At 49.5% G+C, this 26,211-nt stretch overlaps 1 protein-coding gene across 3 annotated transcripts in view; it reads right to left on the bottom strand.

Annotated features, from left to right (window-relative positions):
- The window catches only part of MGMT (O-6-methylguanine-DNA methyltransferase), a 276,471-nt gene that overhangs the window by 224,984 nt on the left and 25,276 nt on the right, over positions 1-26,211 (bottom strand). Inside the window, exon 2 of one of the 3 annotated variants that reach the window (XM_002698584.6) lies at positions 179-274. The exons of 1 other annotated variant lie outside the window; for it this stretch is intronic. Coding sequence is in view for 1 of the 2 variants with exons in the window: in XM_024986115.2 (XP_024841883.2) it covers positions 11,820-11,903 (84 nt within the window). In the remaining variant the exon portion in view is untranslated. Of the gene's footprint in view, positions 1-178; positions 275-11,819; positions 11,923-26,211 lie in introns of those variants that run through there. One more of the 3 variants, XM_024986115.2, reaches the window with a different exon arrangement.

Below are 26,211 nucleotides of genomic sequence, written 5' to 3'. Positions count from 1 at the left end.
TCATTTATCTTTAACCAATGCATAGTCAAAGATGAAATTAAAGCTTCTCTTAAATAGTCCCTAAAACAATTTAAAATAAAACAATTACCAACAACTTTTTTAATGACAACTAAAGACAAACCATTTAATACTTTGAATAAAGTATATTTAACAATAGAGCATTATGGAGTGAACTTACAGAAACAGTGCAATTCAACTCTGCTCTTAACACAATGGCCCCCGTGTTAACAGGTGGCTGGCCAGGCAGATGCTCGCTGGACACGGCTCTTTCACTCTGGAAAGCACATAAATTTCAGCTACAAACTGAAGTCGCTCAGTCGTATCCAACTCTTTGCGACCCCATGGACTGGAGCCTATCAGGCTCCTCCATCCATGGAATTCTCCAGGCAAGAAAACTGCAGTGGGTTGCCATTTCCTTCTCCAGGGGATTTTCCTGACCCAGGGATCGAACTCAGGTCTCCACATTGTAGGCAGACACTTTACCATCTGAGCCACCTGGGAAGCTGTCAGGGTAGTCCCCTTTTTTCAATTTTTAAAGGGACCCAAAATGTAAGGACTTTAGCAATAGGGCAGCCCTTCATCCCTTCTCACCTCTTAGAACAGGGGGACACAGCTGGGAACAAGATCTGTGTCTCTGACCTTCTGCATGTGACCTTCTCCATTTCAGGAGAAGGGCTTCGGAGGGGGGTCTAGTGGCAACCAGAAAGGTGAGGAAGAACTTGTTCAAAGAAGTGTACGACCGCTATCCCATGATGTACCATCCATGTGAATTCTGAGGGACGTTAATTTTGGTCAACTCAGCAAAGGTTTACAAGAAAGAGAAGCTGTACTAAGAGCAGTGAGAAGCCAGGACCACGGTTTAGGCCGACTGACATTAAAAACAAAGCTCTCGACTCCAGAGGTGAGGGCTGTGGGAAGCCCACCTGGCCCGGAGCAGCACTGGGCTGCTTCCTCCCCGCATGGACCCCTGCCCCGCCTCTACTAATACTCCTTTCTCCAGAGCTCCACCCTCAGCCACAGCAGTCTAGGGTACACCCTCTGAGCTCGCCTGCTTACCTGCTCTCTCGACCTCTGTGTCCCGAAAACACTCCAAATGAACTTGACCAAAACTGTCACCTTGCATAAATTCTCCTGTACACAGCACTTCCACGTATCCCTGCCCACACTCAGACCCGGATTTGCCCTGGACAACGCGTTCCCTTGCACCTCGCCAGCTGCACCTCCACAGGCACTCATCTCTCACTGTCAGCTCCTTCATTCCCACCCCATCCTCCAGGACTCCCCACCAACTCTCACCTCCCTGAGGAAGGGCGCCCGGCACTCATTACACTTGGGCTCTTCCCACGCCAACCACCCCTCAGCTAAAACACTAATGACGTGAAGGGGCCACAGCAGGGCCAGCGAACTGCAGCCCATGGACCAAACCCAGCCCAGCACCTGCTTTGTAAATAAAGCTTTATTGGGATACACCCATGCTCGCCACTTGCAGGCTGCTGGCCGTGGCTGCCTTCACGCTCCAGGGGCCGAGCCAACTGGCTGTCCTGCAGCCCTATAAGCCACAGGCGCTCTCACACGCATCGAGGGCTCCAGTCTCCGGGTGTGGACACGAGAGACTGCCCCGTCCCTGACTGTCCAGTCTGCACCACGCAGCCTGCTGTCCACCTTACTGGGAAACCTCAGCACACCTCCACCGCTCTTGCCCCAGGTTCTTCTCCCTTCCCTGTGCCTTCCACCTGCTCCTAATGTCTCTTGCTGTACCTCTGTTCACTGAACCCAGGGTAGGCCAGGCAAGAGCAGGGAAGCTGGAAGAAAACTTGAAGAGCCACAGGAACTGCAGACATGTTTAATCTCTGCAGGCTGGCACAGCAGCCGCAGCAGCAGCAGCAGACATGCTGGAGCCTCTCCTCTCTAGGTTGACCCAGAAGACGCAGCCACAAGGGCGTCTCAGGTGGTGCTTACACAGGGTACTGCGCGTGTGCGGTGCTGTAAGTGACCTCAGCTGTTACATAATCACATATTCACAAAACGTGGGGCAGGAGCCGGCAGCCACAGGGCGAGAGAGAGCCTGACCACCACCACCTGACCAACTGCTCTTTCCCTATGTAAGGCCACGCTGATCGCCGCCTCTGCCCCCCAAGAGCCCAGGACAGAAGAACGAGCCATGCCTTGAAGACGTCAAGCGGCATTCCCGAAACCCCATGGTGCTCCAGCATCACTCCAAAGGCTCAAGGGCGCATTAGGGGGATAAGAAGAAAGCAGCTTTGTTTCTCTACCAAGTAAGTACTCGCCAATTGTTCACTGACCCCTGCCCCCTACCCATTCCTGCTCAGAAGCACTGGCCTCCGTCAGGCTGTTTCGCCTGCTTACAGGCATGGGAAACCGGTACTGGCTAATTTAAGCACAAAAGCAACTTACTGAAAGACTCACAGAAGTTCTGGGAAGAAGCTCAGAAAACAGTAGGAACCAAGACTGGCCACCGTCCAGCCACAGGCGGTACCAAGCCTCAGGATACACCTGTGGGAGCTCCAGGGACTGCAGGCACGCGGCAGGCCCCACAGGCACCGCCGCCCAGAGAGAACAGGATGCTCCGGCCACTGTCAGTGCCCTGCTGCCCGGGCTCCCTCTCACGGGTCCCGGGACTCGAGGCCCAGGCAGGAGCTCAGAGCTGGCGTGGGGCCAGGCCCGTGGCACCTGCGTCGAGCGTCCAGGAAGAAGGACAGCTGCCAGAAGGGCTTTGTCTGTGTCAGACCCCCTCAAGGACACGGACTGGCACTGCTACAGAAAGTAAGACTGGCACAGCGCCAACCAAGAGAAAGGTCAAACGGTGATGTCCTTCCCAGGCCTCAATTTTCTCAACAATAAATAGGAATAGTAATACTGTTTTTGCCAACCTCACTGGGGTATTCTGTGGGCCCAGCTGGAGAAGATGGGAAAAGCCATGAATGGGGTGGGCCAGGTACTCCTGCATTTGGAAAGGACTTCTGTCCGGCTCGGCACACACCCAACCCTCACCCTTACTCCGAGCAAAGGCTGGAGAGACATGTCCAGGTGTGCAGAGCAAGCCAGGGGCGGGCAACGAAGGCGACTCAGGGCACAGGGGCACGAGGGAGTCCCCCGCTTGGGAGCACGAGCGAGCTTGGGCCCCTCCTCGCTCCTCTGGGAGAAGGGCCTGGCATGTCATGCCAGCTTCCTGAGCACAGCCCAGACTGGCTGCACTTCGGAGGCCACTGGCCTGGAATGCAGGGAAGGGCAGCCAGCCAGCTTCTTGAGCTGGAAGGGCTGCCTCTGGCCCGAGTAACAGCCATACACTCCAGCCCCTCCACCTCTGAGGGGACCACGAGGACTCCGAAGCTCGGCCCGAAGCCGCCGTGCTGCCCCGTGGTCTGCAGCGGCACACACCTGCCAACACAGCACTGCCCGGACCACCACCTGGGCTCAACTCACAGCCTGCATGCGGCTGACTTCTCTCTCTCAGAACCAGCTCCACCGGCCTCACAGAGCATGGGGGCCAACCACAAATCACGCCAAGAACCAACAAAGGGCAGCTCACTCTTAACAGGAATACCTGGCAAGTTCAAAATCTCAGTTCTGAACAAGTGGCGTGTCACTTCCAGCCATATCCATGCAGCAGATCATGTAGTTATGTGAAGTCTGAGGGAGCGAGCTCCTTGGACTTCCTTACTGGGTAAACAGGATGGAAATCAAAGCCTACTTCAGTGTTCCTGAACGTGAGGACTCCCCGAGGACTCCGGCCTCGGCCTGGCTGTCCTTTCAGGAGCGCCTGTGGGCTTTCAAGTGCAGTAGCAGCGCCCTGCTCGTCAGATAATGCACCATAACCCACCGACGGCTACTTTGCCAGAAAAAGAAAAGCTGCAATTTTTACAATATTTTATACCAACTCTGCCAGAAATGGCATTTGAGACTCCACAGAAGCCTGTGCACAACTTCCCTTCCTGTAGACAACCAGGACATTCCGCACAGAGTCCTTCCATGAGCAAGAGTAAAAATTAGCTGAATACTGAATCCTACTATGTAATGGATAATGTGTCCCCAGGACAGAAGCGCTGGGCCATTTGGCGTGAAGTGTGTGCTGAAGACAAGCCCAGGCTGAAACAGCAGGCGTGCTACAGGTCCCGTGGAGCTGGCAGGCCTCGCAGAGGGGTCGGGGGAAGCCAGCAGGAGAGACGGGGGCGTCACAGACACCAGGAGGGACCCTCAGAGGCTGGAACCGGGCAGCAAGAAGGGTGCGGTTTCAATAGCAGGCGAACACATCAGGGAGCCAGGGCGTCTCAACACAGGCTGGTGGGAGGTGCCGTCTGGAAAACAACAATGCCAGACACACACGGGGCTGCCATGCACACGGCGGCACAAAGAAGCTGACGGAATCCTGAGCCCTACAAACGTGGCAGGCCTGCCCAACACCCCCACAGAAACGCCCCCAGGCCCCGGAGGCCAACCCACCGCCAGCTCTGAGAGGGAATCCCATCAACGGACGCCCGCCCAGAGAAGGCCATGACTGTGACCCCAATAAGCAAGCTGCAAAGGGAACAAGACCCAGGAAACACGCTGCTCACTGCAGACTCTCCAACATTCACGGCCCAAGCACCAAGCCTAGGGCCAAGCAGGCTTCTGGCAGCCTGGCAGGACTCACGGCCAGGCTACTGCCAGGCGGGGAGGGCGGCTGCCCCAGGGGACCAGGGCAGCCTGCTGCAGGGGAACAGCTGAGAAGGTCTGGAGAACATGACATCTACACAGAGACTGGGATCACAACAAGGAGCTGGCCAGGCGGGAAGGTGCGCGTGGGAAGCCGGCCGGGTGGGGAGGGAGCCCAGGAGCAGAGCCAGGGGGCCAGGGAGGAGGCCCAGCCGCTGCAGAGAGAACCACAGGCAGATACATGGCCTCCGTGGGTCAGCGTTGAGCCTTGCTTTGTCCCTGAGGCACCCCAGAGCTTTACGCTGGGGACAAATCCACCAGGCTGGCCTTTTCAAAGACATTCTCTGGCCGCTATGTAAAGAATGGGTGGGCACAGAGGTTTGGAGTTGTGGTAGAGACCACGGAGACAGTTCGAGGACTGAGGATGAGCTCAACCCGTGCGGGAGAGAAGGCAGACTGCATAATGCGCCATGAGTAAGGATTAATAGTAAATGTCTAACAATACTCAAGCGCCCTATACATGAGCCCCAGGCTCGGGGGCTCACAACTGGAATGAGACAAACGCGGTCCGCCAGGGGAGGAAAACTACCCACAGAAAGCAAATCCTGCTGAACGATCTCTGCAGCCTTTGTCTAGATCCAAAAGTGCTCTGAAGTAAAAGTGTATTTTAGACTATCAATATAGATATGGTAGAATGATTTAAAAGTATCTACCTGCATCTCTTACCTGCATGTTCTGAGTTTTCTACAGTAAATTTGAAATTCTTTTCCAAGGATAAAAACTATTAAAATTCAACATAATATACAGATGATGTCAGCAAATGTTCTACATTTATCATTGTCTCAATCTCACAGCCATCAAACAAAGGACTGTTACTACTTTTCTTTGTAAAATAAAAACTCTGGGGTATGAAATTTTATTTGACTTACAAAAAAAATGGGGGGGGGGAGTTCTTCCCTGGTAGTCCAGTGGTTAAGAATCCACCTTGCAACACAAGGGACACCAGTTTGATCCCTGGTCCAGGGGACGATTCAGCCTGGGCTCCACGACTGCTGAAGCCCGGACACCTAGAGCCTGCGCTCTGCATCAAGAGAAGCCGCCACCATGAGAGAGGAGCCCCCACCTGCCACAACCAGAGAAAGCCTGTGCGCAGCAAAGAAGACCCAGCAGAGCCAAGAACAACTGAATCTTAAAAAAAGAAAAATATATGGTTGAACAAAATAAAGACCCAAGGAAGAAATCACATCTCCTCCTTTCCCATCACTACACCTACACATGAGGCCTACACAGCCCCGCAGCACCCTGGGGCCCTCCCGTCCTTCTGACCGCCCCTCTGGCTGGGAGCGCAACTCACCCGCGTCTCCTGCGCCTGCGCACAGACACGGCTCTGGCCTCAGCGCCGGCGCCGCCATTCAGGCCGCTCGAAACGCCTCCTTCATACTGGTACCGCGGCCTCCGCCACTTAGTTCACAATCCTGCTCAAAGGTCACTGTCTCAGAGAAATCTTCCTGATACAGTCCATCTCCTTTATCCATCCTTTCCCATTCTTTTCCTTCATAGCACTTGTGTCACATAAAATTATACTAATTTCATTTGCCATGTGTTGCCTTCACTAGAATGTAAACTCCAATACAGGTAGCAAATGTTATGTGACAACTCTGGCCAATGAATAAGGAGAAGTCTGCTTGTTTTAACTTTAAAAAAGTTTTTGTGTGGCTGGCACCATCTCCTCCCCTCTCTCCCTTTCTTGACACTGCAGATGTGATGCCTAGAGCTGCGGCAGCCGTTGAGTAGAAGCCGAGACGAGAGAGCCTCTGGCCCCGACACTGCCGGCCCCACCAGGCCAGTGCTGTCTGTGGCCAGACTTGTACTTGTGTGAGAAAAAGAAAACTCCGTTTCAAGCCAAGGTTGTGAGGATTTCCTGTTTTCTTCAACTTGAAAAGTGAAAGTGTAGTCTCTCATTCATAGCTGACTCTTTGCGACTCTATGGACTGTAACCCTCCAGGCTCCCCTGTCCATGGAATTCTCCAGGCAAGGATAATGGAGTAGATTGCCATTTCCTTCTCCAGGAGATCTTCCCAACCCAGGGATCGAACCTCAGGTTTCTTGCGTTGCAGGCACATTCTTTACCGTCTGAGCCATCAAGGAAGCTGACGCTGTGTACTTACACTTAGAATGCATCATAGGTGCTCAGTAAATAGCTGTTGAATAAATTAGCTAATTATCCAAATCAGTCAAGTATACTTGATGTGAGGACTCAGAAGGAGAACTCCAGGATTAATGACAGGCTGGGGTCTGAGGGCCAGAGGATTCCTGGAAGAGGTGCCTACACAAAAAAGGGAGTCACATTTTCTGAGGGAAGGGTGGAGGAGGGGGCATTCCTGGCAGGCAGGTCTGTGTGCTAAGGCCCTGAGCCAGAGGGAGCACAGGGTGCCTGGGAGGTCGGGAGGCTGCAGACACGGGAGGGCAAGGACCCCCGTCAGAGGGAGCCCACGGCAGTAGCTCCTGTGGGGACACGAGCAGGGGGACAAACGGAAGCACCGAGGACCCAAGAGCCTCCCGAGCAGGGGAGGGGCATGCGGTGTCTGGGATGCTGTAACCACCCCACAGGGTTATGATGCGTTCATAACAGAATCTGCTCCAGTAACAGCAGGCCATGCTGGTTTCCAAGCCAGAAAGAGGAGGAAAAGTTACCACCCAACCATCATTACTCCTAAGCACCAGCTTTACAGCTGAGGAAAACAGGGGCTTGTCCTGGAAACGGCGATCGGCAGGCCCTTCTTCCAGAAGCAGCCAAGTGGAGGCCTGGGGAGCCCCGTGGGAGGACAGGAGGAAGCCCACCATCCAAAGCCCACCATCAGTTCCCAACATGCCAAACCCACACATGTGTGATCTGAGAGCTAGGCTACAGGGTCCTGCGGAGGCTGTGACAAGTCAGTTCTTTGAATATTTCCCGAGAGCCACAGGGGCCTGCTCTCATGGTGGGAAACCTGACTTCCTTAATGGAGGCCCCCAGCCGCAGGTAGAACCAGGCCCACACGCTTCCAGGGGGACAGCACCACAGGCCACGTCCAGGACACAGAAGGGCTTAGCAGCCAGCCTGCCCCGCTTTCCACTCCCGTGAAGCACAAGCCCGCGACCCCACGCTTTTAGGCGGACAGCACCACAGGCCACGTTCAGGACACAGAAGGGGTTAAGCAGCCAGCCCGCCCCCCTTTCCACTCCCGTGAAGCACAAGCCTGCGACCCCAGCCTGGAGGCCTGGCAGGCCCAGCTCCCTGCATCATCATGGCAGCCACCTAAAGCCACAGAGTGGCTGACATTAATTGGTGGCAGAAAAAAATTGATTTTTCATGGCTATTTGGAGACCTCTGAAAAAACTAAGTGAATTTCGTTTCATCTCCCTTTCAACATGAATGGTATTTAATGTTCTGAATTAAGCAGTTGGCGCCAGAGGCCGGGTTCCCACTATATCAAAAGCAAGAAACCCAGTAACAAGCTGTCTTCCTCCTCCTTTGCTTGTAGCGTTCCAGGCCAGCCACGCCTGTTTAAACACTGTCCTTCCAGAACCATCTTCACAGTCCTATACCTTCCACTTTTAACCATTTCTAGTATTGGTATCCTGCACAATGAAAATGACCAGAGAGAGGCTGGAAAAAGAAAACCTGCCTGCCTTCTTCCTCACAGTGCACAAACATGGAGCTCAGACGTGTGCTCCTGAGGCCGCCCCCAAGTCAGTGCTCAGCCCACAGCAGAGCTCAGGCCCCCCCAGGAGCCGCAATCTCAGGCCTCCCGGCCTTTCCATCTGCTACGTGTGTGAAGTGGGAGCCCGCTGGCACTGAGGACTGATGTAGGAAAGGGGCGCAACTCAGCTGCAGCTCCTTCTGACATCAATAAAGCCATCACGAAAAGATGACCAGCAACCCAGCTCCAGCTCCTTCTGACATCAACAAAGTCATCATGAAAAGATGACCAGTTTTACAATCACCCTGCTGAACAGAGGATAAGAAAAAAGGCATCAGGGAAGCACCTTTGTCCTCGTTACTCAAGATCAGCCCACCTAACAATCAGGTGTGAGGGATTCTTTTAACTAGGAAAAAAACGTGTCAAACCCCTACGAGAGAGAAAATACGCCTACCGATCACTTCTTAATAAGCCTGGCCAAAGAGGGTGGAGAAGAAAGTGGACAGGACTGGTCCCCGCCAGGTGTGTGAGTCAAGAAGGAAAACACCAGGGAAAAACCCAGGCCCGTGGCTAAGACCCAGCTCACAGTGCCACCAGGCCGGGGTCTCCACCGTGGAATTTCATCAGGTCACTTTCCACCAAAAGAGTCAAAATATGGCTCAATTATGCCCTAACAACCAAGAAGAAAGCTTCAATTTGGTTGAAATGATTTTACCAAACAAAATACTGGCACTGCCACCTGGTATATCAAATTTAGAACAGATCCAGAAGTTGTGCCAAAACATCACTTCACATCTATACAAAAGCCTGCAAGTGGATGTTTATGGCCACTTTATTACAATGCTAAAGCCTGGAAGCAATCAACATGTCCCTCGCTCAGGGAGCGGCTGAAGTGCTGCATGAGACAATGGACTATCAGTCACTGTGAAGAAGAAACGTGGCATCAGGCCATGAGGAGACACGGAAGGAACTTAGATGAATGTTACTACGTGAAAAAAGACTGAAAAGACTGCATACTCTGTGATTCCAAGTATGTGGAGACAGTAAAAAAGCCAGTGGTTCCCAGGGTTGGGGGAGAGAGGGAGGAACAGCAGAACACAGATTTCCGGGGTGGGGAACCGTTCTGGAGGCTGCGGTGGCGGTGGATGCAGGACATTACACTGAACACAGCTGTCCAAACCCGTGCAGAGCACCACCGAGAGTACACCCTGACGTAAACAAAGGACAAACTTATCAATGTGTGTGTGGGGGGTGATGGTGGGGAGGGGCAAGGGGTGTATGGGAACTCCCTGTACCTTCTGCTCAACTTTGCTGTGAACCTGAAACTGCTCTAAAAAATAAAGTTTATCTTCATAATTAAAAAAAAAAATCACCCCAAAGCCTTCTGCTACGGCCCTGACATGTATGTTTCTGCATCACAGATACCCGGCTAGGCTTTCAAATGAGACCTACTGGTGTGCGGGTCCCATACATACTGCGCTCTGCCTGTTCCCAGCATATACAGACTTTGAGAACACGCGATCTGTGCTTTTTTTCATTCTCATCACTGGAGCCGACCCTGCGTGGCAGAGCACCATCCTGATTAACCACACTTTGGTCTTGAAGAATACTCGTCACAACAACAGTTGGGGAGTCAGGGCCAGGGCGGAGCTCAGCCCCGCAGCATCACACACACGTGCGTCTTGTTAAATAAGCATTCGCCAGTCATCTGAACAACCCAGCTACAAGCAGCATGTTATAAAAACAGCTGAGAAAATGCCTGCCTGTCAGAGCTGCCGTGTTAGAGGGACGTTTAGGAAATTTGTTCACTGGTCTTTAAAACCACCATTTCTAGAAAGGAGGCACCATCTACATTTTAAAACTATACTTAAAACTCAGTTTTCCTTTCTAAAGTTTTCATTTTTGTTCCTGTTAGCAAACTAAGGTATACACCACGCAGGAAGGTAACTGCTTTTCTGTTCTGAAGCTCAAAGGCTGTTGTGAATTTGTGCAAATACACAGAAATTAGTTAGGAAGCAGTTGGAATATAAACTCGTGTGTGTGTGTGTGTAAAAGAAACAGATCACAGAGAAAGTGCAGAAAACTAACACATGTACAGCTTAACAAACTACTCCAGAAATTTCTTGGAACTTCAGGCATTTTTGAAAAATATTTCCAGGTACAATACCAAAGTGACAACTACTGCACACATATCCATTCGAACAGTTTAGCTAAAATACCTCTGCATCTTGCCAAAAATTGGTGCATGATACCAGAACCATCTACAGTGAGACCAATAAAGGTCTTTTCAGAAGTGTATTAGCGACAACCATTAAAAATGTTCCCTACAAAGCTTTCCTACTAATCAAAGCACTGAAGACCAGACTCAAATCTACACAAAGCAGTGAAGTGAGAGGCTGGGGTCGCAGCATGCTCACACCTGAGTGTACACACTCTCCAGGTACACAGGGGAGCCTACCCACACAAAACTACAAGTGAAACGCTGTACACCTGCCCAGCTGATTAATTTCAAGGAAGAAAAACTGAACACCAAAATGAGAATGATACACGAAAACCACATTTTTATTAAGGTGAAAAAGGAGACTTCAAAGATGTTTCCCACTTGCTGGGTTCCCAGACCCGGGAAGCACTAGCCACTGCCCCCAGCCCTCCTCCTCTCAGGGGGCTTAGGGTGAAAGATGGGAGAAGCTCCATTCCAAGGCGTTCGTTTGAGCAGGTTATGAAGAGCTATTCTTTAATAACGAATGTACCAGGAGCCAGAAGGCCAGATGCACCAATGATCAGAGGAAGCAGGCTACAAGGAGGACCGAGGCCCAGACCTCCTGCGAGGAGCCCAGAGAGTCAGAGCCAAGATGAGAACTTTGCATCCACAGCCACTGGAGCAGGATTTGGAAACACGGCCGAAAGTCTTAATTCTGCAGGACGACCCCTCCTTCCAGCTGCTCCTCTGCTCTAACGGGCCGGGCCTCTGGGCTCGGCTGGGAGCAGCGCTGGGCGGACACTACGCGCCAGAGGGCAGCACGCGCACCGCAGGTCTCCGCGCGGCCGAGCCTGCCGCCTGGTCCTCGGGGTCCCACGCGGCCTGAGTCTGGCCGACTCAGCCCCGCACGCCAGGGCCCCGAGAAGCGGGAGGGAGGTTGCAGGTGACCCTGAGCGGCCACTCACGCCCGGTCCCAGGTCCCCTCGCCGCTCCAGAAGCGGCACGACACCCCTGGGGGCTCCTGAGGTGGGAGCAACGGCCACGGCGGGGAGGCCCCCCAGGGCTGTGGGCGCACAGGAGCCGGCCTCCCAGGGCAGCGTTGCGGGACACCCCGCTGCTGACCGCAGCCGTCCTGGGGGAGGCGCCGCGCACGGCGGACCCTGCCGCCGAACGCCCCCCTCCACAGCTCCTTGCGCTCAAGGCTGACTGGTCTCTCCCTTTAACCTAGAAGGCGCATCCGACGCTGTTACACGACGACGCCCCTCGGGCTTCCGGGCACTCACCTCAGGGAGAGCGGTCGACTCCACAGCGCCGGGAACCCCGAGTCTCGTGGGAACCCCGAGTCCCGAGGAAACCCCAGGTCTCATAAGAACCCCAATTCTCACGGGAACCTGAGTTCCGCGGGAACACCACATCTCGCGTGATATCTGCGTCCCCCCCCGCCCGGGACCCAGAGTCTCGCGCGAACTCCTAGTCCCACGGGAACCCTGAGTCCCAAGGGAATCCCGAGTCCACTGTGGATCCCGAAATCTCGCAGGAAGCCTGAGTCCTGAGGAAACCCCCGAGTCTCACAGGTACCTCAAGTCCCCGTGAGGACTCAAGCTACTTATGTGAACCCTGAGTCCCACGCGGACCCGGAGCCACGGTGCCCTGTGCACAGAATGTGGCCCGGTGGGCAGGGAGCCACATCAGCCACAGGATCCCAGCCACGGGCTGACACCTGAGCCCCTGACTCCCCAAATCTCAGAGCATCCCCACGTCAGTCACGGCATGGAACGTCAGTAAGGACAGAGAATGAGCTGCTTATAATTTACTATGAAGAAAAAAAATGAAAAAATGCCACCTTTTCCCTAACTTTTAACTACTGTTAGGACTGCTTGTGTGCACATCCGCCAGGAAAGTAGTGGTGCGGAGGTCTGACGACGGGGGGGCTCTGGCCCGGGTCACCCCTGGGTCCTCAGCCCACACTGCCGACAGCTCCCGCCTCACAACCTGAAGATGTTCCCCAACTTGAGGCACCAACTCAGTCCCGGGCTCTGCGGTGACAGCCTGTCACGGAGCAGCAGAGGCTGGCAGGCTGGTGCTCACAATGAAGTGTCACGTCTCAAGACAACTGTGATGTCTTGGGAAGCTTCAGCTTAAATATGTCGTAGCAGAAAATAACCTCATTCTTTATCCACCCCTACAGTTGGGCAAAGTTTAACTGACTTAAGAGAATAAGAAACATGTGAGAACAGGTGGGAAGATCTGAGAGAAACACTTTTCAATCTGGCAAAGCAGCCAAACCCAAGAGATGCCTGCTGCAGAGCGGGACAGGACAGGCCACTGGCTGCAGCCACCGCAGAGCTGGGCCAGCAGGGCTGGCGGGGAAGTGCAAAGCTCTCACACTTGTCTTCCTGACAGCAAGATGTGAATCAGAATCGTCCTCACCCCCGAAGAACCCCAGAGTATCAAAGTATCAGAGGTTTGTCTGCAATCAAGCCAGGAGAAAGACGTTCTAGTCAATAAAGTTTCCTACCTGTGTGTGGATAGAACCTCTATGTTATAAACACGTGCTTTTTGTGTTGCTGATGTAATTAGCCTCCACAGGGGACTCACTATAATTCTGTCCCCTGGTTCAATAACCCAATCCCTGTTTGCACTGATTCATACAGCGCAGTGAGTACAGTTAGATCCAGACTCCATAACAGGCTCCACCGAAATCCTCAAGAGACGGCTCCAGCAAACAGCCAGGAAGCACACTCCACACCTGGAAGACGGATCGACGGTGGCTCTTGGGGAGGCCGATAGAAATAGCCCTGCCCAAAGTGAGGGTTCCGCCAGGACCCACTGACCAGATGCAGACAATTACTCCCTGACTCCACCCTTCATCAGCCTTTCCCGGGTTCAGTTCAGTTCAGTTGCTCAGGCATGTCTGACTCTTTGCAGCCCCATGAATTGCAGCACGCCAGACCTCCCTGCAGGGAAGGCAATGGCACCCCACTCCAGTACTATTGCCTGGAAAATCCCATGGGCAGAGGAGCCTGGTAGGCTGCAGTCCATGGGGTCGCTAGGAGTCGGGCACGACTGAGCGACTTCACTTTTACTTTTCACTTTCACGCATTGGAGAAGGAAATGGCAACCCACTCCAGTGTTCTTGCCTGGAGAATCCCAGGGATGGGGGAGCCTGGTGGGCTGTCTATGGGGTCGCACAGAGTCGGACATGACTGAAGTGACTTGGCAGTAGCAGTAGCAGGCCTCCCTGTCCATCACCAACTCCCGGAGTTCACTCAAACTCAGGTCCATCGAGTCGGTGATGCCATCCAGCCACGTCATCCTCCATCGTCCCCTTCTCCTCCTGCCCCCAATCCCTCCCAGCGTCAGAGTCTTTTCCAATGAGTCAACTCTTCGCATGAGGTGGCCAAAGTACTGGAGTTTCAGCTTTAGCATCATTCCTTCCAAAGAAATCCCACGACTGATCTCCTTTAGAACAGACTGGTTGGATCTCCTTGCAGTTCAAGGGACTCTCAAGAGTCCTCTCAACACCACAGTTCAAAAGCATCATTTCCCAGTGCATTCCGAAAATGAGGCAAGGTGCTCAACACCAAGAAGGGCTGAGAGTAAAGAGCAGGGACATGTGTGGGGGAAGAGACTGTGTACCTGACGATGACTGGGGCCTGGGGCCGGCAGGGTGCAGGGCATTTTTAAATGGTTGGGGAAAGTCCAAATAAAAACACTTCAGGATGTGCGAAAATGACATGAAATTCACATTTAAGAGTCTATAAATAGTTTCAGTAGAATGTAGCCAGGCTCATTCTGTGTTGTCTACAGAAGCTCTAGTGAGTACAGCTGACCCTTGAATAACATTGATTTGAACCATGTGGATCCACTTATATGCGGATTTTTTTCAATAGTAAATGCTATAGGGCTGCACAACCCTTGGTTGGTGGAAATGGTGAATGCAGAACCATGATATGGAGGGCTGACTATAAATTATGCCTGGATTTTCAACTGTGTGGGATGGGGGATGGGGGGTGGGGGTGTCCCTAAGCCCCATGTTGTTGAAGGGTCAGCTGTAGTTGTGATAGGACCATACAGCCTGCAAAGCCAGCAACATTTACCATACAGTTTATTTTAGGAAAAGTCTGCCACCTCCTGACCTCAAAGTACGTAAGTGATTATCAGACTGTCCCAGGTTTTGTCCTGTGGGATCCTTCTCTCCCACCTGCTAATAAACAAATCACAAGATCCACTTTGATCGCATATGCTCACCCCCCGTCTCTGACAGTACAACCTCGAGCAAGAAGTAGGTACCAAAGTTCTCTGGCATTTCTTAAGTACTGGCTTAGAAAAACCAGCCACTAGGTCTTCAGGAGTGCTAAGTCTGGCCACCACCAAGGACCACAGGCTTAGGGCCTCTTTATCCCTAATAAAGAATCCATTGCAGACTGTTTCTGCGGTGAAGGATTCTTGGGTGAGAAGCGCACTGTGATTGATGACTTGTATCCCAAATGGAAGAGTCTTATGTTCCAGATACGCTCCGGCAGCCAAGAATGAGCCAGCCTTGATGGCACAAGGCTCTTGGAGGGGCAGACACCATCCCCACCGCAAGGCCAAGCAGCCACAGACACGCACACTGCTGCTGCTGAACGATTAACCCAAGGCAGGAAATTTTATGTTCTAAATTAGCTACATTATGCCCAAAACCTATCAGTGGCTTGATAACTTGAACATATAATTCTATACCTTTTACTCTTTAAACAATAATTCAGTCTAATCCCATGGCTGAAGCCAAGATTTCCAGACCAAAAGTGCACTTTCCATTTGATTAAATACTAATAAATGCAAGAATAAAATACTAGTCTTTTATCTTACAGTAAATTCTTCAAAAACCATATACTCTAAGAATTAATTATCTCTCTGGAGAAGGAGATAGGTTCTTCCCCTCACAGACAGCTGAGTAGTCTCAAACTCTTAATTACAACATTTAAAACATAACTGATAGCAGTCCAGGGCTTACAGAAAGATGACATCATAGTGACCTGTCAGTCAGCACGGCCTCAGGTGGAGCACTGGACAGTCGGTGAAGGGATTCAGAGAATCAGGCAGGATCTCCCTGCAGAAAAGACTGCACAGAGCTACGACCCTCAACAAAGCATGTAAGCTGGTATCATACACCCTTGGCCTTTTTCCCATGTGTGTTTGGTACTTTAAAATTTAGAAAGTATCTTCATATATTTCATCCATTAAGAAGTAAACAGAGTTAAACGCTGTCCAAAGGAAGATGGTACTCAATAGAATTCACCGAGTAAGGGGGTTTGTTTTCTACCTTATCAACAGGGTATCGAGACAGAGCACTGACACCAGTCTCTGTAATGGTTCTGTGCCCAGGGGTAGCACCCAGCGCCAGCACCAGCTCACACCACGTGACCACAGTGATCTCCAGCCTGAGATTCAGCACAGGAAACCGGCCTTGGCCATGAGGAGGCAAAGGGGACGCCCTGCAAGGGGATGTTGTTGTTCAGTCGGTCAGTCGAGTCCAACTCTTTGCGACCGCATGGACTGCAGCACGCCAGCCCTCCCTGTCCTTCACCATCTCCTGGAGTTCACTCAAACTCGTCCATTGAGTCAGTGATGCCATCCAATCATCTCATCCTCTATCGTCCCCTTCTCCTCCGGCCTTCAATCTTTCCCAGCATCAGGGACTTTCCCGATGAGTCAGCTCCTCCCATCAGGTGGCCAAAGTATTGGAGCTTCAGCATCAGACCTTCCAATGGTAGGGCTGAAGCCACAGACATGTCAGACGTTGCCCCATGAGGCAGGCAGGAGGGTGCAGGAACCACACTCCTTCTGCCCAAGTGTCCTCTGCACAGGGTCCCATCCTCAGTGTAGGTGACAGAGAAACGATCCATCCTTCTAGGAAGCTGGAGGAAGACTCCGTGGAAAACCTGAAGAGAGACACCCACTCAGCACCAGTCCCAGTCTGTGGGGCCACGGGTTCCATTTGGGAACATGCTTTCCGCAGGGTGCTGGTGAGACAGTTGGGCCTGGAGAGAGAAATGCAGAGCGGGCCCTTGGCAACCTCTCCAGTCCCATGCCCTCCTCTGTGATGGGGATACCATGCGGACTGATGAGATAGTCGGGGCTACCTGTGGGTCAGGCAACATTACCCATGGCCCCTTAGAAAATCAAGGCAAGGCTGCTGGCCTGCGGGGCAGCCAAACCGCCTCTGCCTGCGTGTGAGTTTGCCCTGCACACGTGTCCTCCCAGAAAAGACGACAGGCCACAATGCAGCCAAGTCTCTGAGCCTCCCTTATCCCTCTGGTCCAGAGTTAACCCCCCTCCCCTCCCCCAGCAAAGAAGGAGCAGGTCCCCTGTCTCTCCCGCACCAAGTCAGCAGGCTGGGAAAGGGTTAGAGTCAGACTACATCCCGGGACTGACCCGGCTCAGAAGTGCTGGGCCACACGGGCCAGCCCAGGACAAGGCCATCTCTGGGTACTGAGATCTATGCACTGGAGGAAAATGAGGATGAAGCTGTGGGATCAAACCAGGTTCAAATGAAATTCATTGTTTAATATAGAAAAATCATTTTGCTCAAGTTCTCTGATTTCAGACACTTGTGATACACATAGAGAAGATATACCTAAAATCCACATTTACACACAGAATCTATGTTTCAATAAAAACAAAGACCAACTCATAACCAATTTATCTACAAATGACACAATGAGTAAGTACTCTGCAAATATTTTTCCTTGGAAATAGGGATTATTACAAAATCATATGTAAGCTATACCCAATCTTTGTTCAAATAATTGATTGATGTAATCATCTCTGTCGAATATTCCCACCACTATGAGGAAAAATCTCTATTGTCTATTTCAAAAATGTAAAACTTCTCACTACAAAATTTAGCTGATACATTTTATCTAAGTTACAACAGATTGCTTCAGATAATATTCACAGATGAATATCTTATCAATCTGTCAAGTTAATTTCAAGGGTAACTTGAATTAAAAGAAAAATCGAGACTGTAACAGAGTAAAATATAATTAACTTTTAACTTTGATAATTTACTACTTTGAATGCTAAGAATGCTACCTATTAGCAAGCAAACTAATATTTATAAAGAACGTTTAAAGTTTTCTCCCTTTCTACAAGACTATCCACAAGACCTGGAACACAGCAACCCCAAGGTGAGACGGGCAGGGCTGGAAGAGCCCCCTCCGGAAGAAAGACACCACGCACGTGTATTCACTGGGGCGATGACGAGCATCCTGATGGAAACACCGTCAACTTCCTTTGTTTCACGACATTCTTGACAAAGTCAAGATGTTTCTTTCTCGTTTTTTCCTATACTGAACACCAAGGCTGGGGCAGTTTCTGGAATTGGCTCCTGTGGTCTCCAGGGATCCCAAGAAGACGCCACCTGATGACCCACCTCCCCCACCCAGAGGGACAGCGATGTGCTGGGCGCCGTCCTCCTGCCCAGGAATGGTGTCCAAGGTGCGGGTCCAGGAGACTAGGGCGGCCCAGGATGAGCCAGTGACCAAGCGCGATAGATACAACATCCCAAACTGTTTAAAAGTTACCAGATATACATCTTCCTACCGTGGTAAAATACACATCTTTAGATTTGACGTTTGTGAAAGTACAATTCAGTGTCATTAAATCCATTCACGTTATCATGTAGCTGTCACCACTAACCAGACCAAACTTCATTATCTGCCACAGAAACCCCACTTTCACCAGCTCCCCTACCCCAGCCCCGGAAACCAGCACACTTTCATCTCTGTAAAGGTGACGACTCGAGGCCCATCATGGAGACGAGAGTTCTTGCCAGCTGTGTCTGGCTTGTTTCACTACAAGCCTCATCCATGTGGAATGCTGTGCTGGCATTCCCTTCCTTTTAGGGCTGAGCAGCACTTCATTGTGGGGAAGAGCCGCACTCTGTGGTTCACCAGTTCATTCCTCCACAGACACCTGAGCTGTTTGCAATGTCTGAGTGCTGTGCGTGGTGCTGGTGGCAGCGGTGTCCACACAGCTGTTCGGGCGCTTGCTTCGGGCGCTCGCCGGGCAGCAGGACTGCCGGGCCAATGACAATTCTACATCTGACTTGGAAAGGAGCCACCGGACCGTTTCCTAGTTCACATTCCCACAATGCACTAGCATTCCAGCTTCTCCGCATCCCAGCCAACTCTTACTTATAAAGTTATCATATACACTTCTTCCACGCAGGAAACATAGTGGTGTGTGGACTATAGTTCGATAGATCCTCATCCCAGTTCCCAAGAAGAATGTGCTAACCGTCGGACAATTGCACTCATCTCCCATGCTCATAAGGTCATGCTGAAAATCTTGCATGCTAGGCTTCAGCATTATGCAAACCAAGAACTTCCAGATGGCCAAGCTGGATTTAGAAAAGGACGATGAACCAGAGATCAAAGTGCCAACATTCACTGGATCATGGAGAAAGCTAGGGAATTCAAAAAAAAAAAAAAAACATCTACCTCTGTTTCATCCATTACACCATCGAAAAGCCTTTGACTGTGTGGATCATAATAAACTACAGAAAGCTCTTACAAAGATCTTCTTTAAGATAGAATACCAGATCATCTCACCTGTCTCCTGAGAAATCTGTATGCAGGTAAAAAAGCAACAATTAGAACCCTGTATGGAACAACAGATTGGTTCAAGACTGAGAAAGGAGTACGACAGAGCTGTCTGCTGTCACCCTGTTTGTTTAATCTATATGCTGAGCACATGACGAGAAATTCCGGGCTGGATAAGTTACAAGCTGGAATCAAGATGGGTGGGAGAAACATCAACCACCTCAGATATGCAGATGATACCACTCAAAGACACGAGAGCCACTCTTCCAGAGCGCCATGGGTGAGGGAAGGGGCCTTCTGACTAGAGTGCTGGGCTGGGGTAAGATCAGCTGAGATGCAAGTCTGTAACTATGAGATAAATTAACCTGTAACAGAAAAGTAAATGATTATGTAACAAACTCTTGTCCTCACTGGCTTCCTTAGGACAAGGCTGAAGCTGGTGTTTAAATTAAAACTAAGCTGATACAAAGAAAATGGTAAGCAATAAAATCGTCCCCCAGTTAGAGCCACTGGTCTAATGAGGGGATACTGACAACAGCTGGGAATTTCTGGGCCAGGTAAGGCAGGGCTCGGCCCCAGACAGGTGAGTGATCCCAGCCCCTGGTGCGGTCACCACTGCCCCTTCGCAAACCCCTGACGCTCCATGTCACTCTTACGGTCAAGTAATGGAGAATCTTCCCATCATAACATCCAGTACGATCAGAGAACAGAACACACGCAGAAATAAGACACCATGAGCAAGAGCAAGCAAAACCAGAACAGCAGCCCTGGAGAGAAGGGATCCCTCAGCCACAGGCAAGAAGCAACGCAGCCCCTTTAAAAAAAGAAGACCGTGGTGACAGGTTAATGAGGCTTACTGTGGTGACGATTCAGTGACACACACAAGCGTCATCATGTTGTAAACCTGAAATGAATATAACGTGATTTCAATTACACCTCAATAATGAACAATCAGCTTGAACGTGCCCACAAGTTCTTAAGACCAAGAACAACCATGTAAATTAGCTCCACGATAATTTTATAGCCCCCGAACTTCAGCCCGAAGTGTTAAAAAAAAAATCATAATACAAATGGAGTATTACATAACACTAAAGCACACTGCTTGCTATTTCATACTTACAGGCCCGTATCTTGACGCAGAAAGGCATGCTAGGCTGGTCACAAAGCCCCTTCTGTATTACTGTGTTTGCATTTTCATCTAAACCAAGGGAGCCCAACGGGCTAAGATAACAGGATGCCGCCTGTCAGAGGACTGGAAGGCCACTGGTGCAAAAGAGGGCCAGCAAGAGATGCCCATCTAACACGGAACCCCCTTATTTCACTTACATCTTCCAGATTCCACTTACTGCTTCTGGAAAGATTCCCACTGGCTCTGTTTTGGGGCAAATCCCATGGTCTCTATTTTCCCCAGGCCTACCTGTCCCAACTCTGCATTCTCTTTAGGGACACAGCAGACCCGTGTTAGACTCCCATAGTCAGCAACTCTGTTACGTTAACTCCGTCCGATTCTTCCTCAAGCTGGCCTTTTCTCAAAGCGTCTTCCATGATCTTCACTGGATATCATACAAATTACCAAATCAGAGAAAGAGGGGGAAAAAAATGAAACCTCACCCCTTACACAAGCCTCGACTGGACAAAGACAACTGAATGGTGGTGAAAGGCCCCATGGTGCAATCACTGCCCACAGAGATGCTCCCCCAACTCATGCAGAAACCTGGGTGTCTGCTGCCCCACGTGAGGTGCGATGGTGCAGACCCCCATCAGGAGGGCACTTACGGGGGGCCGATGACATCATCATGCTTCTAGCCCTCAGTTCAGTTCAGCTGCTCAGTCGTGTCTGACTCTTTGCAACCCCATGGACTGCGGCATGCCAGGTTTCCCTGTGTCCAACACCATCTCTCGGAGCTTTCTCAAACTCATGTCCATCGAGTCGGTGATGCCATCCAACCATCTCATCCCTTTGTCATCCTCTTCTCCCGCCTTCAATCCTTCCCAGCATCAGGGTTTTTTCCAATGAGTCAGCTCTTCGCATCAGGTGGCCAAAGTACTGGAGTTTCAGCTTCAGCAGCAGTCCTTCCAATGAATATTCAGGACTGATTTCCTTTAGGATAGACTGGTTGGATCAAAAGTCTTCTCCAGCACCACTGTTCAAAAGCATCAATTCTTTCAGCTTTCTTTATGGTCCAACACTCACATCCATACATGATTACTGGAAAAACTACAGCTTTGACTAGACGGACCTTTGTCGGCAAAGTAAGGTCTGTACTTTTTAATTCACTATCTAGGTTGGTCATAGCTTTTCTTCCAAGGAGCAAGTGTCTTTTAATTTCATGGCTGCAGTCACCATCTGCAGTGATTTTGGAGCCCAAGAAAAGTCTGTTTCCCCATCTATTTGCCATTTAGTGATGGGACCAGATGCCATGATCATAGTTTTTTGAATGTTGAGTGTAAGCCAGGTTTTTCACTTCTCCTTCACCTTGTTCAAGAGGCTCTTTAGTACCTCTTCACTTTCTGCTATAAAGTTATTGCTTTCTGCATATCTGACGTTATTAATATTTCTCCCTGAAATCTTGACTCCAGCTTGTGCTTCATCCAGTCCAGTATTTCGCACGACGTACTCTGCATATAAGTTAAAGAAGCAGGGTGACAATATACAGTCTTGATGTACTCCTTTCCCAATTTGGAACTAGTCCATTGTTCCATGTCTGGTTCTAACTGTTGCTTCTTGACCTGCACACAGATTTCTCAGGAGGCAGGTAAGGTGGTCTGGTATTCCCATTTCCTTAAGAATTTTCCACAGTTTGTTATGATCTACACAGTCAAAGGCTTTAGCATAGTCAATGAAGCAGAAGTAAATGTTTTTCTGAAATTCTCTTACTTTTTCTATGATCCGGTAGGCAAACTGATCTCTGGTTCCTCTGCTGTTTCTAAATCCAGTTTGAACATCTGCAAGTTCTTAGTTCATGTATTGATGAAGCCTAGCTTGGAGAATGTTGAGCATTACTTTACTAGCATGTGAGATGAGTGCAATTGTGCGGTAGTTTGAACATTCTTTGGCATTGCCTTTCTTTGGGATTAGAATGAAAACTGACCTTTTCCAGTCCTATGGCCACTGCTGAGTTTTCCAAATTTGTTGGCATATTGAGTGCAGCACTTTTACAGCATCATCTTTTAGGATTTGAAATAGCTCAGCTGGAATTCCATCACCTCCACTAGCTTTGTTTGTAGTGATGCTTCCTAAGGCCCACTTGACTTCGTATTTCAGGACGTCTGGCTCTAGGTGAGTGATCACACCATCATGGCTATCTGGGTCATGAAGATCTTTTTTGTATAGTTCTTCTGTGTATTCTTGCCACCTCTTCTTAATATCTTCTGCTTCTGTTAGGTCCATACCATTTCTGTCCTTTATTGTGCCCATCTTTGCATGAAATGTTCCCTTGGTATCTCTAATTTTCTTGAAGAGATCTCTAGTCTTTCCCATTCTATTGTTTTCCTCTATTTCTTTGCACTGATCACTGAAGAAGGTTTTCTTATCTCTCCTTGCTATTCTTTGGAACTCCGCATTCAGATGGATATATCTTTCCTCCTCTCCTTTGCCTTTTATTTCTCTTTTCTTAGCTATTTATAAGGCCTCCTCAGACAACCATTTTGCCAAAAGCACTGCCTGAGCTTTTCTGTTCTGAATACACAGAACTTGATTATAAATTACTGTTCTCTTATTTACATCCTAAGTTCTTCCTAAGTAGAACGGGTGGGTAAATATGACCCATGGATTTCACCTCAAGACTCTGAAGGGCAAGTTATAAAGTGTGTGTTTAATCGGGGACAGTGGGTTGGACGCTGTTGCCATTAGGGAGACTGCCAACATGGATGCAGAGAGGGGAGCAAAACACATTTACAAGAACTTTATTTAAACTCATTAAAAAATTAACAATAACACTTAACCTTTGATGTCTAAATGATTTAGTCAAATATTTTATCTAAGCCTGTAACTTTCAGATGAGGGACAGTGTAAAAAGAGAATAAAACATCTGAGCCCCCTGGATCTGACAGAATTCCAAGCCTGCTTCCACCTGAGTAAGAGAAGAGCTGAAGCCAGAAACTGCTAAATAAAAGGCAATGCAACTAGGCATAACACAATAAAAGATATTACCTTCCAACTGCATTATTGTTGCCAATTATAAGATTCACTTCAACTTAATTTCAAAAGCACAATCACCCTCAACAGAAACAGTCTCTTTTTTAAATTTCAAGGAGTATTACATTAAGGCAATAACTCACCTTCCAGCTATAATATCACCCTCCCTTATTGCAACACTACATTTCAAAAATACTTCTCATCGACAAGTCAAGCTAATTCAGGTTAATTTTATTGTATTTTGGTGCTATCTCACATTTGTGTGCAATTACCTTTATCATTTTATTGCCCAGGCAGAAAGTAATCAGAACAATTATTTGAAAATGGAGGTTTATAAATTCTAAATCACAGTTGCTGGCATTTTTGATAAAACAGCAGCTTTATCTCGGGAAGTGGCAGGGACACGGGATAAATCACGCATCAGTCAAGTGTGGCTGACCCCCAAGCGCATTGCACAATATCAGAAGTGCTTCTGAAGAAACTTTCCAGCCTCATCCATCATCCTTCATAATACGAAAATAGCTACACACCTGAAGAACAGAGGCTAGAGCACAATAAAAAAAAGAAAAATTTCCAGGCAGCACGGGCAAAACCATTAACTGCTCTCCCTTTTAAACTGTGAGATACAGTCCATGCACATAAACAAATATGACTCCACAGTAACCCTAAACATCTGTGCTCATATTCGTCAGCTCAGTTTTAAACATAAATGAAATATGTAGTCGCATCATAAAGAAAAAAGCACGTTTCCTGCCTGCATGCATTTCTATTCTGTTTGGGTGCGGCTGCCTGTGTGGTCGTGCTGCCGGGTCTCCACCTCTGTTCTCTAGGTCTCATTTTCTCCAAAAAGTCTACTGCATTAAAAAAAAAAAAGAATACAACTTGATTTTAAAGATGAGAATAAAGGGAGAAAGCCTTGAGTCCCCACAGCGGTTTTCCTTCAGTCAATTCCAAGTGGCGTGGGGCTCAGCACATTTAGGAAGGCAGGTGGCCCAGTCCTCACTTGTCACACGGGGGACAAATGGCCTTAGGACCGGGGTGCAGCCTTCCTTAGGGAGAGACAGCCACCTCATCCCACCACACCTCTGGCATGCCTTCACCATACCTTGCTTTAGCTCGTTTTTATAGAGCAAAAGAAAATAACCATGTGATCACCTGTTTCCTTTTTAATAAAGCAAATACCCCAAAAAAGAACACTTCTGCACGTTTACATAGGTGACCCCATGGCATTGGATACCAAAGGTCTAGCTGGGTAGGAACGAAATTTATGAGCTGCACATGCCTGGCACTGCGCCAGCTGCTTTACGTACATTGTCTCATTCACTCCTCCCAGCAAACCTCAGGTAGAGCAAATGACTTGAAGACGAGAAAACAGATCGGGAAGGCGAGCAACGAGCCCAAGGGCACAGCACAGAAGTAGCAGGTGGTATTCAAGGTCAAATCCAACACACTTCAAGGCCTGGATTTCTGTGGGACTGGCACCTGGCTCCCAGACGCAGACACATCCCACCGTGCCAGTAAGGACAGGCTCAGCTACTCTGCAGTGACAGACACCACCGAACAGCCCCTGTGGATCCAGGTGGCTCACAGAACAGGAGCCTCCACGGAGGGCCTACCACGTCTCCAGGTCCCACGCTGACCTGGCAGCCACGCAGGAAGGAGTATGTGGGAATCAGGCACCGGCATGGAAACGCTTCAGCCCTCCTAGAACAGCTTCCAGACATGGCCCAAAGGTGCTCACCAATTTTCAGTCTTCATCTGATGAAACTCACAATAAGTTTGATTTCCATCAGCTAAGTTTTATGGTCCTTTCCCACCAGCAAACTCAATTCCAGTAAAAGGAAAAAAAAATAATCATGAAACATGAATCATGTGTAAGATCCTACATAACACAGTATCTGTAAAGATATCAGTCCTGAATATTCATTGGAAGGACTGATGCTGAAACTGAAACTCCAATACTTTGGCCACCTGATGCGAAGAACTAACTCATTGCAAAAGACCCTGATGCTGGGAAAGATTGAGGGCAGGAGGAAAAGGGGACGACAGAGGATGAGATGGTTGGATGGAATCACCGACTCGATGGGCATGAGTTTGAGTAAGCTCCAGGAGCTGGTGATGGACAGGGAATCCTGGCATGCTGCAGTCCATGGGGTCGCAAAGAGTCAGACATGACTGAGTGACTGAACTGATATAGTACTTTATATATATATATATATATCTCCAGAAGATAGGAATGGATAGGGAAGACTGATGTGCTGCATTTTATGGAGTCACAAAGAGCTGGACACAATTAGCAAGTGAACAATAATAATATGCTGCTGCTAAGTCGCTTCAGTCGTATCCAACTCTATGCGACCCTATAGATGGCAGCCCACCAGGCTCCCCCGTCCCTGGGATTCTCCAGGCAAGAACACTGGACTGGATTGCCATTTCCTCCTCCAATGCATGAAAGTGAAAAGTGAAAGTGAAGTCGCTCAGTCGTGTCCAACTCCTAGTGACCCCATGGACTGCAGCCTACCAGGCTCCTCCGTCCATGGAATTTTCCAGGCAAGAGTACTGGAGTGGGTTGCCATTGCCTTCTCCTATATTAAAAAGCTGCTGCTGCTGCTAAGTTGCTTCAGTCGTGTCCGACTCTGTGCGACCCCATAGACGGCAGCCCACCAGGCTCCCCCGTCCCTGGGATTCTCCAGGCAAGAACGCTGGAGTGGGTTGCCATTTCCTTCTCCACAATAACAATATAGTATTTTAATAAAACACTTGATTTTCCACACCTTGAAGTATGAATACTGTGTGACCCCAATATGTTAATGTAGAATCAGACCTTGAAGAAGGTTTTCTTGTTTATCTAATTAATTTTCAATGTTTCTGTTTACAACAAAGATTCATGAATTTAGTTAAAATGTACCAATTTGACAAAAATGGGAAAAGAAAATAAGCTTACAG

Source organism: Bos taurus, chromosome 26, assembly GCF_002263795.3.
Source record: "Bos taurus isolate L1 Dominette 01449 registration number 42190680 breed Hereford chromosome 26, ARS-UCD2.0, whole genome shotgun sequence".
In the NCBI taxonomy this organism is placed as follows: domain Eukaryota; kingdom Metazoa; phylum Chordata; class Mammalia; order Artiodactyla; family Bovidae; genus Bos; species Bos taurus.
This window is presented reverse-complemented; position numbering and strand designations above follow the sequence as displayed.